The sequence below is a fragment of the Melanostigma gelatinosum genome, assembly GCF_949748355.1.
Source record: "Melanostigma gelatinosum genome assembly, chromosome: 23".
In the NCBI taxonomy this organism is placed as follows: domain Eukaryota; kingdom Metazoa; phylum Chordata; class Actinopteri; order Perciformes; family Zoarcidae; genus Melanostigma; species Melanostigma gelatinosum.
Window position 1 is genome coordinate 6954852 of NC_136656.1, and position 17827 is coordinate 6972678.

At 44.5% G+C, this 17827-nt stretch overlaps 2 protein-coding genes across 2 annotated transcripts; both read left to right on the top strand.

The window, feature by feature from the left end:
• Positions 1-3329: 3329 nt before the first annotated feature.
• Positions 3330-5642, top strand: gpr78b (G protein-coupled receptor 78b; the record flags this gene model as incomplete). Its single annotated transcript, XM_079295555.1, has 3 exons — positions 3330-4000; positions 4118-4231; positions 5405-5642. 3 exons carry the CDS (start codon positions 3330-3332, stop codon positions 5640-5642), a joined length of 1023 nt encoding a protein of 340 aa, XP_079151681.1.
• Positions 5643-9108: 3466 nt separating this feature from the next.
• On the top strand, positions 9109-15770 carry LOC306796407 (carboxypeptidase Z-like). Its single transcript, XM_079295305.1, has 11 exons — positions 9109-9303; positions 9774-9803; positions 10294-10668; positions 11855-12079; positions 12170-12402; positions 12651-12812; positions 12965-13123; positions 13300-13435; positions 13665-13804; positions 13994-14093; positions 14331-15770. The coding sequence occupies exons 1-11, from the start codon at positions 9231-9233 to the stop codon at positions 14690-14692; spliced, it is 1995 nt and encodes a 664-aa protein (XP_079151431.1). The 5' UTR covers positions 9109-9230; the 3' UTR covers positions 14693-15770.
• Positions 15771-17827: the final 2057 nt, after the last annotated feature.

Consider the following 17827-nt stretch of genomic DNA (forward strand, 5'->3'; position numbering starts at 1 on the left):
ACTCAAACTAAAATTCCTTGCATGTTTTGGAAAACGGTTGACAGTAACATAAATAACACACAATCAATGGGCTACAGCATGCAAAATACCTGATGGGATCGATGAATGATTCAGTGTTTGAATAGCACATGATAAGAGTATTAAGGGCCTTGAGAGTCAAAAAGCCGTCCAAAGGCATCTGAACATCTGAGGCGCTTCTCTTGCTGCCTGAAGGTGAGCAGGATGCTGTTTGTGCGAAGGTCAGATCATTGGTTAGAGTGGAGAGTTGAAAGCTTTCCGAGGACTCTTTGTTATGAGGCTGAGGTCGTGAGGTGACCACAAACATCCATTTTGCTCTCAGTGTGTGCTGGTGTTGCTCTCCCTGCACAAACACAACATTCATTGTGTTGCTCTGTCCGTGCACTGTATACTCTTCTCAACAACAACCATAACTTGTTTAGTCTGCAAAAAAATGTCCCTCACAACGTCATCTTCAAATTGCTCATTCTGGCCAACCAACAGTCTAAAAGCAAACTTATTTTGTTTGTGTGACACGAGGCAGAGAAAAGCTGCAAATGCTCACATCGGAGAAGCTGGAGCCGGAGAATGTTGGTCTTTCTTCTTTGGTTTGTTGTCGGACTAAGACCTGGTCCCCAGCCAGGGTAAGGGACCCCACTGAACTCTGTCAACAACCCCCCCCCCCCCCCCCCCCCCCTACTTCCAGCGCCCCAGCTCGGACCACCCATCTCGGGAACTCGCCTGCGTTTTGATCTCCACTACACAACTGTAAACACTGTGATTGCATCTTGAACGGTTGTGAAGCTAGCGTGTTCACAAAATCTGTCCACAGACGGTCAACATTATAAACACCTGGCAAAGTGCTCAAAACCACTCTGTGGTAGTTTGACAGCAGCAGTGTCTCCAGGAACACATTGTGCTGCGATGACACCCACACACAAAGACTCAGCAGGGGCTGTGGTGCATTCGATGGTCATATATAGGGTATTTTATTCTAAATTGCATCTTTACTGCGCATGTCCAGCTCTTCCTATCTCTAAAGGATCTACTTCCTTACTTTTTCTGACTCATAATCGGTTGCAATTTGGTATATTTTGCCCAAACTCAGAGCTGGAGATCAGCGTCCTTCCCCTTTTTTGTTACCATACAAACTAGATTTAGTTTGTCGTTTGGTGTAGAGACAAAAAAGCGTGGAGTTTGAGTCGGTGTGACTCTGCGAGCCACAGTTGTGTTTAGTGTTTGAGATCATTTGTTAGATTTGCAACAGGTCCTCGAGACCTTTTAGGAAACCTAAAACTGCAGCGGCTGACTACTCAACACACACATAAAAGCATCCTCTAAAAGCAATCTCATTTGCGGTTCCGAGGCTGCGTTCAGTGCTTCGCTCTGATACCTCGGTTAGGTAATACACCGGCGCTGAGAGTTATATTGGAGGTGACACCCAATCAGGCCTATAAATAGCTTTGCACTTTCCCCCTGGGAGCCCAGCTGTAGCTCTCTCCCAGGCATTTGAGCACTTGTTTGTAGGGGACTGACATCGCCCACTGCTGCGTTTGTCTCTCTGTCTTTGCGTACAAGCATCGGCAGCTTCACAGTTTGGGAAACAGACTCTCATCGGTGGTTGTGATGCTTTTAAAAGGAAGTCACTTCACATGTACTCCTCAGGGTTTCCCTAAACTGCATTTCATTTTGACTCACCTATAATCACTTAAATACTCACGAGCAGGCAGGCCCTGAGTAAAGTAAACTCTCTGATACTGTATCACTCTTACATAAATAAAACAAGGCCATAGGCCTCACAACAAGTGGGCGTATGAAGGGAATGAAAACGAGATAAAGTTATGCAAAACCCCTGCAGGCTGCGTCTGACCCCAGTGAGTCACTGTCTACATGGCTTCTCCACAATCGGGAATGACTCAGTGACGAGCACAAACATTTCTGAAGTGCACTTCTGTAACCGGCTGCTGCATGTTGATCCAATTCGGATTTGAATGCTCAGTGTTGAACTGAAACAAACATTTACAAGAGAGCCATTTTTGTACGGTTTTCTGCTGATTTATAAAAACAAAAGAAACTGATTCTGGGGGAACAGTGGCGAACACCTCAATTGGTTAACAGAGAACAAATGAAAGGATTGACGGAAATAAGAATGTCTGATCGATCAAGAATAAAAGTGGCTTTGGGAAACTTCTTTCCCTTCTGAACAAATGTCTGATGCCAAGAAATGACATAAATGTCTATTGTTCGATATCTCCACAGGGTTTGACACTAAAACACTGGTTCGACTGTCTACTGGACATATCGTTTCAGAAGATGGCATAGATGTGAACGACTTTGTTCTCACATCGGGTGTTGCAATGTCATTTATCTTGTGTTATTGATTGATGAGCTGCTTGATTAAGGGGGTTTTGGTTGGCAGTGGCACCGTTTAGTGTCCTTCCAGAGACATCTGGTGGAATCATTCGGCCTAATATTTCTGCTGTCTGTTATTCAACTACATTTCAGTAAACAACATCATCAAAGATAAGAAAAAATTAAACATTGGTTCTATTCTCTTGTCTATTTCTGTATTTTTGATCGTCCACAGTGAATCTACAGCCACACGGGGCTATTAATAATTCATCTCAGAAAAAAAAAAAATCGATTTGCTCCCGTGCCTCTCCGGCGCACGTGTGCACCTGGTGCCATTCGGTTGGTCACGGCATATGAGTCTCCAATTATCCCGGAGCTGGATTTCAGCGCGCCTTTTGCTTCCAGATCCACATTGATTTCGAGGGAGCCGTGATCAGTGCGGACGACTCAAGAAACTCGCATGTGAATAACTTATGCGGGATGATTGATTTTTAGATTTGCGCAAAGAAAACCAAACAACTGAACACAGAAGTTCTCCAATATGTAGGAAAGACGGTGTGAGTTTGGATGTTTTGTGAGTTTGGATGTTTTGTGTTTTGTGGCGAGTTTACTCATCACGCACGTGATGAGTAAAACCCATCGGTCATTTCAGTAGGCATGCTGGTCCTCTTCAGTTCCAGAGATCTGTCTGATGAGTGGGCCGCCTTCACGCCCCGCATCACTCTGCCACGCTCTCCACCTGCACCTGTCGGACGTTAATGGGCAATAATCGACGCGTTCGGGGAGCGAGAGATGGTGGCGGCTGCTCGGTTCAGCACGCTGGACAGCGCTCGTGGAAGTTGGAGGGGACGCACGCGAATTGAATTGGGGAAAAAGGGCGCCGCTGGAGAGATGAGCGACGGGTGACAATGGTCGATCTGAAGTGCGTGCTACCAACAACAGGCGCAGGTAACCCGAGAGCGGACTTTCCGGAGTGAGACATGGACTTTGCCGAAACCCTTTTCGCTTTGTTCATCGTCGCGGTCGCGCTCGTCTCGCTGTCATCAAACTTGTTGGTGCTGCTATGTTTCGTCCACAGCGCCGAGATACGCCGACAGGTGCCCGGCGTCTTCACCATGAACCTGTCCTTCTGCAACATCCTCATCACGGTTCTGAACATGCCGGCCACACTGGTGGGGATTATCAGGGACCAGCAGCCGTTCGGGGACTGCGTGTGCCACACGGTGAGCTTCCTGGAGACCTTTCTGACCGCGAACACCATGCTGAGCATGGCGGCTCTCAGCATCGACCGGTGGATAGCGGTGGTGTTCCCGCTCAGTTACTCCGCTAAGATGCGCTACAAGGACGCGCTGATCATGGTGTGCTACTCCTGGCTGCACTCCTTCACCTTCTCCCTGACGGCGCTGCTCTTCTCCTGGGTCAACTACAGCCACGCGTACGCGTCCTGCACCTTGCAGCCGCGCGAGGAAGGCGGCGACCGGATTAAGTTCGCGATCTTCACCGTCGTTTTCCACGCCACCAGTTTCATCCTGTCGCTGCTTATTTTGTGTTTCACCTACTTGAAGGTGCTGAAAGTCGCCAGGTTCCACTGCAAGAGGATTGACATTATCACCATGCAGACTCTTTTCCTGCTGGTCGACATTCACCCGAGGTATAGTTCACCGAATGCTTTTGCTCAATTATTTATACGCATGCGTTCTTTTCCAACCCACAGGCCTTTTTTTTTAAATGTATAATTCACAGTCTAAAAGTCTTCTGCTGTTTGCAGCGTCAAACAAAGATGTTTAGCGGAGCAAAAGAGGAGAAAGCAGAGAGCCACAAAGAAGATCAGCATCTTCATCGGCTCGTTCATCATCTGCTTTGCTCCTTATGTAATCACAAGGTAAGTCGAATTGGTACATCTAATTCACTGCAAAACTCCTGTAGAACAACTTCAAAGATAAATTCCCCGAACAATACATGTAACATATAAACATCATCTTATTGTCCCCTAACATACAGATCTGTCACTGCATTAGATCAGATGAGGCACAATTGAACACTTGAAGTGCAAAGTCACATGAGAGTTTCTCCGGAAACAGTTGACTGACTGAAAAACACACAATACAATGTACAATAAATACAGTTCATACATCTCAGAGAAATAAGGAAATGATTCAGGGGCTGTGAGCCAGATGTGGTGCTGATGATCCATCAGTTTGACATTTGGTTGGGAAGAGGAAGGACACACTAACAAGGACAAAGCGTCTGAGTAACCCCTGACCCTATAGTCACTGGAAGTATACCCTGATCCATCTAATTATGATAATTCATACTCATGCCTCTGTTCTTTTAAAGTAGCATTTACGAACATCAGTTAATGGTAAACGTGTAATATTCTTCGCTCTCTGTGGTAACCTTATGCTTTTATTACATTTTTGTTCCGTAACGTTCATTTGCAGATCATGAAGTATACTGTACAGATATAACGGAGTGTGAAGGGGGCTGAAGCTTATGGTTACATTTTTAAAAAGCCAAAGCCGTCCCCAGTGGTATGAAACAATTATATTTTAAATACCTAAAAAAACAAATAAAACAATGAAATAAATAAAAAAAACATACATTTTATCAAACGTATTAAATTGCAATTATGCTCTGACAAGTTTGCCTGTGCCTCCTTGATAGTGCTTTGCATTTAATATTGGCCGGTTTAAGCTTTTCTCTGACGCCTACACATTACAAAGTGTGTTGTATTTCGCTTTATTTCTTTGTTTTTAAGTGGCCTTTTGAAACTTCCATACGATTTGTAAAAACTCAAAAGAAGACTAAAATGAATTTCAAGATGCTTTTTAAAACCATCTCCTGCTCTTCAAAAATGTCAGGCTACCCTCCCTTCTGAAAAAAACACATAACCCCCGACCCCCCCCACCCTGACGTCCCCTTATAATTGTCATAAAGTCCCTCATGTGTTTAAAGCCCATATAGGCTCAGTCTTACCTAATTCACTTAAGAGAAAAAAAAGAGCTCTGACTTAAATGTACTTTGTCTAGTTATGTTTCTGCTGCCGCCCATTCAGGTTGGCCGAGCTCATACCCTCCGTGGACATCAACCGCCACTGGGGAATCATCAGCAAGTGCCTGACATACAGCAAGGCTGCGTCCGACCCCTTCGCCTACTCCCTCCTACGTCAGCAGTACAAGAAGGTCCTGGTTACTGTCGTCAACAGGCTGCTCCGCCGTGACCTGTACCCCTCGTCCGGCCACAACAGCTCTTTAGACACGGAGAACGACTACTGCCTCCAGAGGATCAGCTAATGGCAAACGCGCGGACACGGCAGAGACACACTACAGGCCAAAAATAAAGGTTGCCCCTTGGAAGAAGGTGTGGACGGAGGAAAAGGACGAGGAGAGAGACAGAGAGGACAGGATATTGTTAGAGAAGAGAGCAGAAATAGGGGAGAGGTTGTGGGTGGGAGGGGTGAAGAGACAGCATAAGAAAGGAAGATAGTGGGCGGGGAAGAATGAGAAGATGGTGATGAGGGGGAGGATGAAGCGGTGAAGGAAAGCACAGATATGGAGCGATGGGGACGATGTGGAGACGTTGGCTTCAGACGGTATTGGCAAACAAGCGATCTGTGATTCATCGGCGATGGGCGGAACACACAAAGCGCACACAGATCAGACAAATCAATTTCATCGAATCAGTCACGGGTTCAGATTCATCTACAGGTGAAGGAACACAACAGCTGGACACCGGCTCCTCCTTCTCTTTGAGCCACATGTGTAAAGTGGCCTTTTGTACTCTACCGACCACTTTGTAATGATTTCTGCAAAATCCACACGTATAGCGACCTTTCCTCCGCTACAAAAACGCAGGGACGGAGGTAGAAGCTGATGGTCGACGGGTGCCGGAGCGAATATGTGAAGAGAAGGAGAGACGGCGTTGCTCCTGCTTCTGGATAGCGTCCTCTTATGGAGACCCAACTGCTGCACATTATCGCCATGTTCTGTATCGACCATGTTAGACTACTTTGCAGTGTCACGTCAGTCACTGAATATTTGATGCACTTTGTCTAATTTTCTCAGAGCTACTATAGTTCGAGGAGCCAAAGGCAAATAACATTTACACCATGATATTTAATGGTGAGGTTGGTGATATTCCATGTTTTTGTTGTTGTCAACAAGTGCAATGAGAAGACCAAAACCGACAACGTGTTTCTCCATCTGTCGATATTTGCGGACCCGTTTCTTTTTAGATTTATTTTTGTTTGTTGTTGCATTTTTGTCTTTGTTCATGGCATGCAACACAGGTCAATCAAAAAATTGCATTTATCTCCTTTGCATCTAAGTTAAGCCACCGGACGCCCCGAAGCTGTATGGTGATCTTATAAAACGGGTCATGGACGTTTACTTTTCATTTCTAAAACAGGTTTCATACTTTCTTTCTGCAGATGGCCACTGCAGGTTTGAGCCAACGTAACTCAAACAGGAGAGGACCTTCTTCAGGCACGGGTTAATCCACGTATTCATGGAAGCAGAAGGGCTGTATATACTAAATAGTGGCCGTTTTACCAAACACCAAGTTCCTAAGCCACTTCGTCTGCAAAGCATGCTTGGACACATGTTTTATTCAATTAAATCAAACTCCCTCATGATTTGAACCAGCGCTCTCACACCTCCAGGGATAATGTGATTTGAGAGTTTATTTGAAGATTGAGATCTTTGCCTACACTCATGTTCGTAGGATCAATTCATCGTTGGTTTTGGTCCTTTCATGGGATTTCTTGACAGTAAGAAAAACAGAAAATCACCGACTTCTCCTTTTAAGTGCGAGTTTGAAACTGAATGTAGTAAAGATAGCCCACGTTTGACTGAAAAAAAACTGTGCTTAGTTTTTGCCCGTTGACTGGAGAAGATGTTTCTATGGATATTTACAATATATTATTATATATTTTGCATTGTAAAGGAACAACTTTTTGTCTAGATAAAAGGGAAGCAATGTGGTGTAGCATAGGAATGCTTTCAAAGTGCTTTAAACACACTGTTTTCTGTACGTGCCAGATTTGAATATGTGAATTTTTCAGAGGTTCTATACTTTAACCAGAATAGCTGCTTTATTATTAAAAATCTGTTTATTTTGGATGTTCTTTATACACATGTCCCCCCCCCCCCCTGTAAGCCTCTTGCTCTTTTTTTGGCAGTGATATTAGCTGTAAGTGGAATATGTGCAATAAAAGCTGTCAATTATAAAGCTTTTACAAATATTAATGTTTTCACAGTAATGTCATTGAATCTAGATAATGTCCTTTGATTTAATTTGTAAGTTTGTAAATTCAATTCAAACAGTTAAAAGTCTTGGACACGAAATGACAAATCAGGATTATGGAAACATCATCTATTTAATATTGAAATTGATGGATACAGGTACACTTGAAAGGAAACATAACTTATTGACCGTCATCATGTTTCTGCATCACATTGTTTTGTTTGCATCTGCTTTGTGGCCCGAATTATTTCAAAGATGATATATATGGTGTAAATGTCTCTGTTGCAGTAGCATTTTTGCCAAGCGTAATTAAAGAGACGGGTCAAAGATCCTTTTTGCCAATTTGTGATTCTGATTTATTCTGCCTCAGACTTAATTTAATGCACGGAAACAGGTCAACAGTAATTATTCGCAGCAAGAAGTGAAGGAATCACCAAAGTTACCAACACCTCTGACTTCAAGCGGTTCACGCTAAAAGCAGCTCAAGGTGGTATACTGAAGCCATGGGGTTGGCAATATTAACGCAGCATCTGATTAACCCCAATCATCGGAAAGTGCTAAAGGAGAAAGTGGTGATTAAAACTGCTCAAATGGAAAATGTATGCATGGAAAAATATGTCACAGCTGCTCAAGTTTTAAAGGGCAACAACTGAGTCAACTGAGTGAGTTTACCACCCTCAACTCACTCCGCTCTTTACAGCCAGTGGTCCAAGCTTGCTATCGAGATACTGAACCCTGGGATCCTGCCCGCCTGCCTGCATGATGAATAATCATGCTTCCCATTGTGCTAATTCAGATCAGCTCATCACGAAGGAGAGAAGAGCAGTTGATGATGAGGTTACATTGATGGAAATCAGGTCAGGTGGCAATCACTTCGGATGAGTCTTGAAAATAAATGAATGAATTCGATTGACAATCAAAGATTTTGTTCTGTCAAATGACTATCTTGGTGCATTACGTGAATCATTGTTCCATTGAGGATCATTTTAAGGCTTAAAGTGCTTGTTTGCTTACAGTCTTTTGCAGCTAGTTGGGATGGCTGCAGCTCACACCATCTCAGCTGCAACAGAGCTTCCTCCCGTTTGCTTTAATGTGGATTTGTCTGGTTCCAAGATGGAGTTTGATGGTAAAGTTTGACCCAAAAGAATCCAGACTTCATCATCAAAAATGTCCTTTCACAAACCATAGGTGGTGTCACAACTATGGCCATTAGCCTAAAACTCAGCACTAGGATGTATCTTTGAGCACAGAACAGTCAGAAAGTCATTTCAACATTATAATAAGAGGCCCAGTTTGTGCATTTATTGCAATATCCAACAGAAACAATCAATCACAGGTCACAATTAGCATTCATTTTATTACAGAGTCAAAAAGTCTCCTGGAACAAAAACTCTGCCTCCATGCTGCCTTTTCAATTTCACAAAATCTCCGTGAATGTGTGCGCACATTTCCAAAATCACCTCAGAGCCACCTCCTCTGTAACGTGATAGTTGACCGTAATACGTGTAATGAAGTTCAAGGAAGTTCAGGGGGAATTTCAACAGACTTTGGGAAATTGACGCACACACCCTCTCTGGCTGCGTGCGCGAGGTGCCACATCGAAACGGAATAGAATAAACCACGGAAAAACGAGCGGCATGCTGCTAATCCTTCTGCAGTTGTTGGTATTTGTGTCGTGTGCTCCTCCACGGTGTGATCCGGGATTTCGGGGTAAAGTTCTTCAGTTTTAAGCGATGAGATACTTTTATTGTTATCATTATACGTGCATCCGGAACCTGCTGCAGGAATTATACACATTCCCGCGTGCAGATTGTAGTGTTATAGATTCAGAAGCTGACATTGTGCAGTAAAACTTGTAAAAACTTGCTTTAAAAGTAACTTTTAAAGGGACAAAACGATTAGATGTTGGCCTACTGCTTGACATGGTACAATATATTCCAGATGAAATCATGCTTTTCAACGTTGAGGATTAAGATTTACAATATTGTCAAATATGTTGAACTTTCGTGACTTTTTCAATGATACGTTTGCAGACGGACAGGCATTTCAGAACGCTGCAGAGACACATCAAGCAGAGTACTTTGTAGGCCACTTCTGAAGCGTTTCTAAAGAGACCACTCTGCCATCTAGTGTCTGCCACGGTGTCACGCTAATTATGATTATGCTGATGTGTCTTGCAGGACTGTGCAAGCCAACAGTGGAAGAAAAACGTAAGTACCTCTGGGGCTTGGAGGGCTGGAATGTTTGTCTTCATAACTGGGAGCTTTCTTTGATGTTTGAGCCTGAAACCACATCTTTTTGTTCACACCGGTGAATGATCAGGCTCCACATCTCCCTGATAGGTCAAGTGTTTGTCCGGTTGCATCCCTGTGAGTCAATGTTTTTAACAACAAAAAGGATGAGATCATAAGTCTCACTGGGCGTAGTCTTCATGAAATCTGGTCCGAAAGCCATCAGACACATCGTGTGTATTTTTAGATGATCAATGACGGTCTGAAATATTCATATTCTAATTTCCAGAGATAATAGAAACATTTGGAGCTCGATGATTGAAGACAGCAGAGTGAGGCTCGTCATTAAGTGTGTGACGGATGGAGATACACGTCTGGATCCCTGGAGAAAGATTGATAAAGTGAGAATGCTCATCATTTACTTTTAAAATGTTTAACGTATCAGATTTCTCCCCCCCCACCATCTCAGCCAAATGCACAGATGTGTCACTGTCCTACTGCGACGACATGGCCTACACTCAGACCATGTTCCCAAACATCCTCGGCCACAAGACCCACGGAGACGCCGAGGCCGGCGCCGAGTACCTCCTCATGAGCGTCGTCGAAGCCCTGCTCGGGGGAGAGTGCAACCCTGAAATCCGCATGCTGGGCTGCTCTGTGTTGGCCCCGCGCTGCGAGAAGGAGAAGATGCTGAAGCCCTGCCGCACCACCTGTGAGACGGTGCGCAAGAGATGCAGCCACGCTGTCGAGGGGATAGAGATGGCTTGGCCCTACTTCCTGGACTGCGATCGCTTCTTTGTCAGTGAGCAAGAGGGATGTTATGACCCGCTGGAGGGCCTCAGAGGTGAGAACTAATTACACTACATTGGTATTGTAACCTTGGTGACCTGACCTTTTGTTTTGGGTATGACTAAATATATATATTTCATTTTTTACCCTTTGTCTTGATCTGCAAGAGAAACAACGAGAAAGTGTAGTCCTTTGAGTTCCAATAGAGCAGGCATCTGGTTCGCACACATGCTCATGTGGCTCCCCTCAAAATACAATCCAACATGAACGCCTTATTTCCCCACATAAACCCGCACTTACACTGGGTCCTGTGGCTATTGTCCTCTGTTTTTATTAGCAGCCTAGCCGTACAAACGGCGCCTTAAATCACCACAGAAAAGCAAATGATGTCTGGCAGTATTTTCAAAAAAGTCTTGAAGTCCAAAAACAGTTATCTGAGCATTTAATCAAGTATTTTAGTATTTGTTTCCAGTCAAATTCATTCACAGCTGTAAGAGTCTTGAAATGAACCAATAAAATGAATTATCTTAACCTGTACTGCTAAATGCAAGTGTCTCACTTTTTATTCTCCTGCAAAACCTTTCCAGCCATGTTGAATTTAGTTCAGATGTCTGGCAGCAGGTTTGGACTTGATAATTATTCCCATATTCACATTCATCTCAAACTGATGTCCTTGTTTCTGTTTTGATATCATGTGACCTCTTCCCACAGTGATCTCTCAGCACATTAGCGTGCTACACAGCACATACAAATCAAATGAAAAAAGAGAAGAAGAGGGATGTGGCTGCTGTCTCCATAAACAACTGAACTCATATTAAATGGCAGAGGGTCTGTTCAAGTTGCAGGCTCTTGTTTAAGAGGAAGAAGATTGAGCCTGATAACAGATTTACATTGTGCAAAGCATGCACTTAAATCAGTAGTAGTCTCCTCGGTCATTTAAATCTGGCAGCACGAAGGTTTAATGTGTTCCATGTGGTATTGGAGCGATCATTGTTTTTTTGCTCAGTGTGAATACAAAAATAAGGGCAGACATCTGCCGGTTTACCATCTTTATGTGTCGGCTGTACTGTATATCGACCGTCCACACTCTCTTTGCTTTCTGCATACCAGACTCTTCAAACTATCTATTTATAGCCTGGCGGCCTTGCAAGAATGTACGCAGCATTTTAGTTTGATGGATCTAAAACGTGGCCAGTGACCGTTAGATCTAAAAGCCCATTGATGTTTTGTCTTCACGGCAGAGCAGGATGGAGAGGCCTTTGACAGCATGGAAATCCTTCCCCCTGAGGAGCCCGCCACGACGATGCAGTTCACCTATCACACCAACGCTCAGATGATCGGCATCTTGAAGAAAACCGAGGAACGATGCTCCGACATAGCGAGAACCTACAGCATCGGCCGGAGCATGGAGGGCAGGGAGCTGCTCGTGATCGAGTTCTCAAACAACCCCGGCCGACATGAACTGCGTAAGTAAAGCGTGTGTGGTGTGTGTAGATAAACGACATTCTTTCTCATCATCATCATAAACCAGTTGCTGTAAATGTGACCCTCTGTAGTCGAGCCAGAGATAAAGTACATCGGCAACATGCACGGAAATGAAGTCCTGGGCCGCCAGCTGCTGATCTTCTTGGCTCAGTACATGTGCTCAGAGTATCAGCTGGGGAACGAGCGCATCCAGACCCTCATCAACACCTCTCGCATCCATATCCTGCCCTCCATGAACCCCGACGGATACGACTTGGCTGTTTCTGGACTCCAGGACAATAACTACAGCGATGACGAGGAGCAGGTTGGTTCTCCACCGTCACGTACGTTCATTTGGCAGTTTATGGAACTGTTGCAGTTGTTGTCCAGATATCTGATGAATGCCATGTAGACTGAAGTGTTGTAAATAGATGTACCAGCAGTAAGCCCGTTGTTTTATGCGTCATACTGTTGGAATTAGAAATCCAGATAGTCTCTGAAATGATAAATACTTAAATGAATAATATTCCTCAATGGCTACTTTTCTGAAACACCAATGTGTGACTTCCTCAGGGTCCCAGATATGATTATTGGAACATCGGCCGGAGCAACGCTCAGAACATCGACCTGAACAGAAACTTCCCCGATTTGACATCCGTCGCTTACAGCCGACGCAGACAGAAGCGCTACCGCACCGACCACATCCCAATCCCAGACTATTACTGGTTTGGTAAGGTACAGTATGAATCCTTATCCATAAAGGTCACGAGGTCAGTGCCTGATGTCTAATGGGTGACATTCCTGAGGAACCGCTCGACCACTTTAAATCCAATAAACCTGATTTGGTTCATTTCTTGGTCCAAATAAGTCTTAATGCTGCAATCCAGGTTGCACCAGAGACTTATGCTGTCATGAAATGGATCCGCTCCATCCCGTTCGTGCTCTCCGCTAACTTCCATGGTGGGGACCTGGTGGTGTCCTACCCCTACGATCTGTCCAAACACCCGCTGGAGCGCAACATGTTCTCCCCAACACCAGACGACAAGGTGAGCGGGCGATGAAAGCGATCATGGCCCTTTGACATACACATCCAAATAAAAACATATTTATTTTCCCTGCGTCCTCAATCTTGGACATCTTTTAAAAAACGTAATGTTTATCTTCTCATCGTCTGTTATGAACTTGAAGGAGAGACATAACCCGCGGGTTTTTAATTCCTCAGGTATTCAAGCTTCTTGCGAGAACATATGCAAATGCCCACGAGACAATGTCCAATGACTACGGCCGGTGTGGATCGTCTCGTGCAAACAGTCAGAAAGGAACTGTTAATGGAGCGCAGTGGTCCAGCATTACAGGTGGTGAGTTGAATAAGTGCACATTATCCCTCAGTAACAGTGTCTTCGTGTTGATTTCTGACTCTGAAATATAAATGAGATGAAGCCACTAGGGGTCGCTGTAAGACTAGTCGTGATAGAGAATCAGGGAAGCGGGGAACCCCTGAGAGGTGGAGGGTGAAAGATCAGCACGGTTTCTCATCGGTTTCTGGGTAAAGCAGTTACAGCAGTTCTGTTTTTGTCTCTCTCTCAGGCATGCAAGACTTCAACTATCTTCACAGCAACTGTTTTGAGGTGACTGTGGAGCTGGGCTGTGATAAATTCCCCGCTGAAGAGGAATTGTTTACCGGCTGGGAAGAACACCACGAGGCTTTAATCACATTTATGGAAGCGGTAAGAACATGATTATGGTTCAGTTTTTCATCCTTCTTTGTTGATATCGTGACGTTTGGCTTCCACATGCTCTGATCCAGTACCAAAGTGTTGGAGCAGTCACAGGTTAGGGAATATTGGTGGGTTGGGAAACAGCAGAATACACTGTACCAGCACAGACAATCATATGTGTCTTGTGTTGTTCCTCAGGCCCATGGAGGTATCAAAGGAATCGTTAGAGATGAGGAGGGAAACGCCATCACAGGTGCACGAGTATCAGTCAGAGGAATACGGCATGACATTACCACAGGTAATTAATATCAGCTGCCAACAAGATGCACCATTTTTCACAGATGAATTAGCCAAAATGATCACAGCATGACTCAATTTGTTCTATTAAGGGGCCCTCCAGCCATTTAGTATCACACTTCCATAAAGTTATGGGACTTTGACAGATAAAAGAGTGGTCAGTAGAGCCCCTTCAAATATGTCCCACTCAAACACAAGAATGTAAGTCCAAACACTCCGTCTCCTTCTCCCTGCCCAGCTGAAAACGGAGACTACTGGCGCCTCCTCACCCCTGGCATCCACGTCGTGACCGCCTCGGCTCCTGGCTACTCCAGAAGCGTGAAGAAAGTCCACCTGCCTCGTCGCATGCAGACAGCGGGCCGGGTGGACTTTGTGCTGCAGAAAGCTGCGCTCGAGCTCGACACGCCAGAGGAGGATGACGTCGCCATCCTGTCAATGGGCACCTACGACCGCTTTGACCCGTATAATCAGTACGAGCGCTACACCCTGACGTCGGATTTGAGCCAGAACCGCGAGGAGAGGGCAGAGAAGCCCTGGTGGTGGAACTACTTTGTCCTGGCGGGAGGCCCTGCACCGACCTGGCTGCTCAAACACTATTAGAGAAGAAGATCTATTTCTAATGTAAACACACAAAAACAAGCTGTCGTGTGATGAATGTGCTGCTTTTTATTGATGTTACACTGCAGACATGTGTAAAAGCTAGCTGGCTGGCCTTCATGTTAGCTTTGAGCCTTTTACCTACAAGTGCTCTATTTGGGCCCAACATTACTTCAGTTAATACAAGAACGTAAAGAACTTTTATCACAATTTTACAGTAGAAATAAAGAACTTTTGTATCAATTATTGTATTAAATCACAATGTGAGTCCAAGCTGCACTTAAGCACTCTTTTCTTTGACATCTTGGGAAGGCAAGTTTATTTGTTCAGCTACTTTCAAACAAAAACATTAAAACAATTATTGCAAGTAATGAAAGCAGGTGGCCATTAGGGGGCAGGCTCGATCAACGTCTGGTGCAAGTTATGCAAAACCATGAGGTCTGGTTTTTCTACACAGTGTGCAATACAACATATGAGCCCTTAAAATGAAGCATTATATACTTGGGGTCATTATGACATGAGACATATGTCAATAAACGGTGTTCCAATCAAAGTGTTCCACGAAAAGCAAGGAAAGAAAAACGTTTTGTAACAGAAGGGTCAGGATCCAGGATCCCTGTCTGACCCGGTGTGTGTTTCCCCTGATCTCCTCTCCTCATGTGTCCTGTCATTCCCCTGTTTGTTATTGTGTGCCATGTGCTCTGTGTTTGTCCTCTGCTTCGAGACACCTCCCATGGCCACACCCTTGATTGTGCATAGCTGAGGACACTCCAGCCGATCACCTCCTGCAGCCTGACACACCAGACTCAGGGCCCACTAATGAGTCCCCTGTCTCTATATAAACTCTGGTCCTGCAGTCTGGGGTTGTCAGGTCGTACCGTCTTTCACCCGCTTCAACCCTGTGGCGTCCTCTGCCCTCCTTGTGTTCTACGGATTACACGCCGCCGCGCTGCCCTCCTTGTGTTACATGGACTACACACGCCGTCAAGCTGCCAGCCCTCCGGTGTCGAGCCACGGGCCTCACACCGTCGATCTGCCACTCGGGTGTCGGACCACGGGCTCCACGCCTTCCTGTCTTTAGTCGGGCGAAATAAAACCTGTTTCCATTGACTTCTGTCTCCTGTGGTCTTGCGTTTGGGTCCTACCTGTGAACTCCCGTGACAGAAAGTATGTTTTGTCGTAATGATTGTCTCCTCTCAGCTTTATCTTGTGACTCCCTACTGATCTAATTACAGACTTTTAAAACCCTCCTTAAAGCAGACGCAAACTGCAAATAAAGATTGTTCCTTCATGACCTGATTAATCCCAAACAATGACTGAAACTTCTGTCAAAAACTGTTTACATATCCTCCCCCCACACACCTGAGCAGGAAAGGTGTTTTGTAAATGTAAAACTTATTTAGTTGCTTCCTGCTGTAGAACGCTAAAACATTGGGATATAATTCACGATTGTCAAGTAGAAAACAGAGGTATAGCGTGCACCAATGCATTAGCATGAAAAAAGAGCAAAAGTGTATTGTGCTGCAACCAAGCCGGAGGATCTGCATGATGGAACCGAGACGAGAAGAAGGAAGAAATAAAAGGGTAACAAGCTCAGCCAAATTCATCTCATGCAGCCAAAAACAACAACACAAGTTCACCTCAACAAAGCCAAGTGGACACAAGATGGCCTCAATGGAAAGTAGTACAAATTGGAGTAAAGCGTGCTCGAGCGTTGCCGCCCCTCAGGGTCCAGTGAAGTCCCAAATCCTACAAACGAAACAGCTCTTTCTGTAAGGTCATGAAAGAAGCATGGGAAAAGCAAATTACCCCCGCGTTAAAGGTCGAGGAATACCATTACACAATCGCAGAGATCAGTCCGCTCAGTCCGAACTAGTTGACCCAACGACGAGTCAGTGAAAAAAAAAACACCAGGCTTCTGGCTTCTCGGGGGGGGGGGGGGGGGGGGCATCAACAATGTGTTTTTTTTTTCGGTGAACATTTCGGTGGTCATATTTTGCGATTGTGTAAAACTGTTCAAATGTTTAGGTCGGTTAATAACAAACTTTGAACAAAAGAAAAAGATGAAGTTAAACTGTAAACTCGTGCACTGAATGGCCATACACTGATATTAGCAGGAAGCTAGGATTGCTAACAGGCGGCATCCTTCACCGTCACACTGGGAATAATTCAGTGTATTGGTTTGATTGTCACTTACTGTACTGACCACATGTTCGCACGCTACAGAACAAAGGTTTTAACCTCTCACGCCTTCAGTACTGCAGGTTACTCAGTAAAATAACATGTGTTTTTTCTTATTGGCTCATTTCTGTTGTGGTTACACAAAGAAGTAGTTTTTCTTTGTTATTTTGGGACCCCACCAGTATCCTCCCATGCCACAGCCTTCTCTGCTGTGTCTTTTCTCTGTGTAATTGTCAAACGGCCCTTAATTAAATGCAAAATACATGCATCACACAAAATATATATTCATGTGTATGTGCAGAGATAATTAAGTAACATGTGGCAAAGACTCTTGCAGCCACTTTCAGGTCAGAGGTCAGATGTCAGCGTGTCCCAATCGAACAACGTGTTCATGTGTTCTGCTTTTTGTCACTTTACTGCTGCTTTACATTCAGATGGCATGTGGCCAACAATAGGCTCCACGCTGTTGTGTGCTGAGACTATTTATCACAAACTGGTTCAATTCAGTTGCCGGCACAGTTATGGATAAATACAATTTCTGCTTTTTAAAAAACGTTGTCATTTCAGAGGTCAGTTTTTCCTCACGACGTTTAATGATGGAGGGAAATTCAACTGTGCCAAAGTACTTTTACAGGTGAGGTCTGATGAGGTGTAGTTTGAAGTTTGGGCAGTTTGAAGAGGCCAGATTGGGAAATTGACTTTTGTAGCTAGTTTAGTGATACTGGATTGATTCTCAAAAATACAATCTATTTTTTTAATAAATAGTTGACATGACGCTACAGGCACTGTGAGAAATGCAAACACAGATCCCACAGCAGATCTAATTGCATGGAGAAGTAAACTTTTTTCTCTCTGATTTGATGCATCTGTTTCTAGGTCCAGTGTTTAGCATTTTCATTCTCTTTATAAAGATCTTGAGACCAACAGGACGCGATAGAGAGGCGGCACAGGTTAGCT

Excerpts from the sequence above, each read along its gene's own strand:
- LOC306796407 (XM_079295305.1), top strand. The coding sequence starts at position 9,231 with ATGCTGCTAATCCTTCTGCAGTTGTTGGTATTTGTGTCGTGTGCTCCT. Across the intron at positions 9,304-9,773 it reads GTGTGATCCGGGATTTCGGG|GACTGTGCAAGCCAACAGTG; the intron begins GTAAAGTTCTTC and ends TGTGTCTTGCAG. Across the intron at positions 13,436-13,664 it reads GTGGTCCAGCATTACAGGTG|GCATGCAAGACTTCAACTAT; the intron begins GTGAGTTGAATA and ends TCTCTCTCTCAG.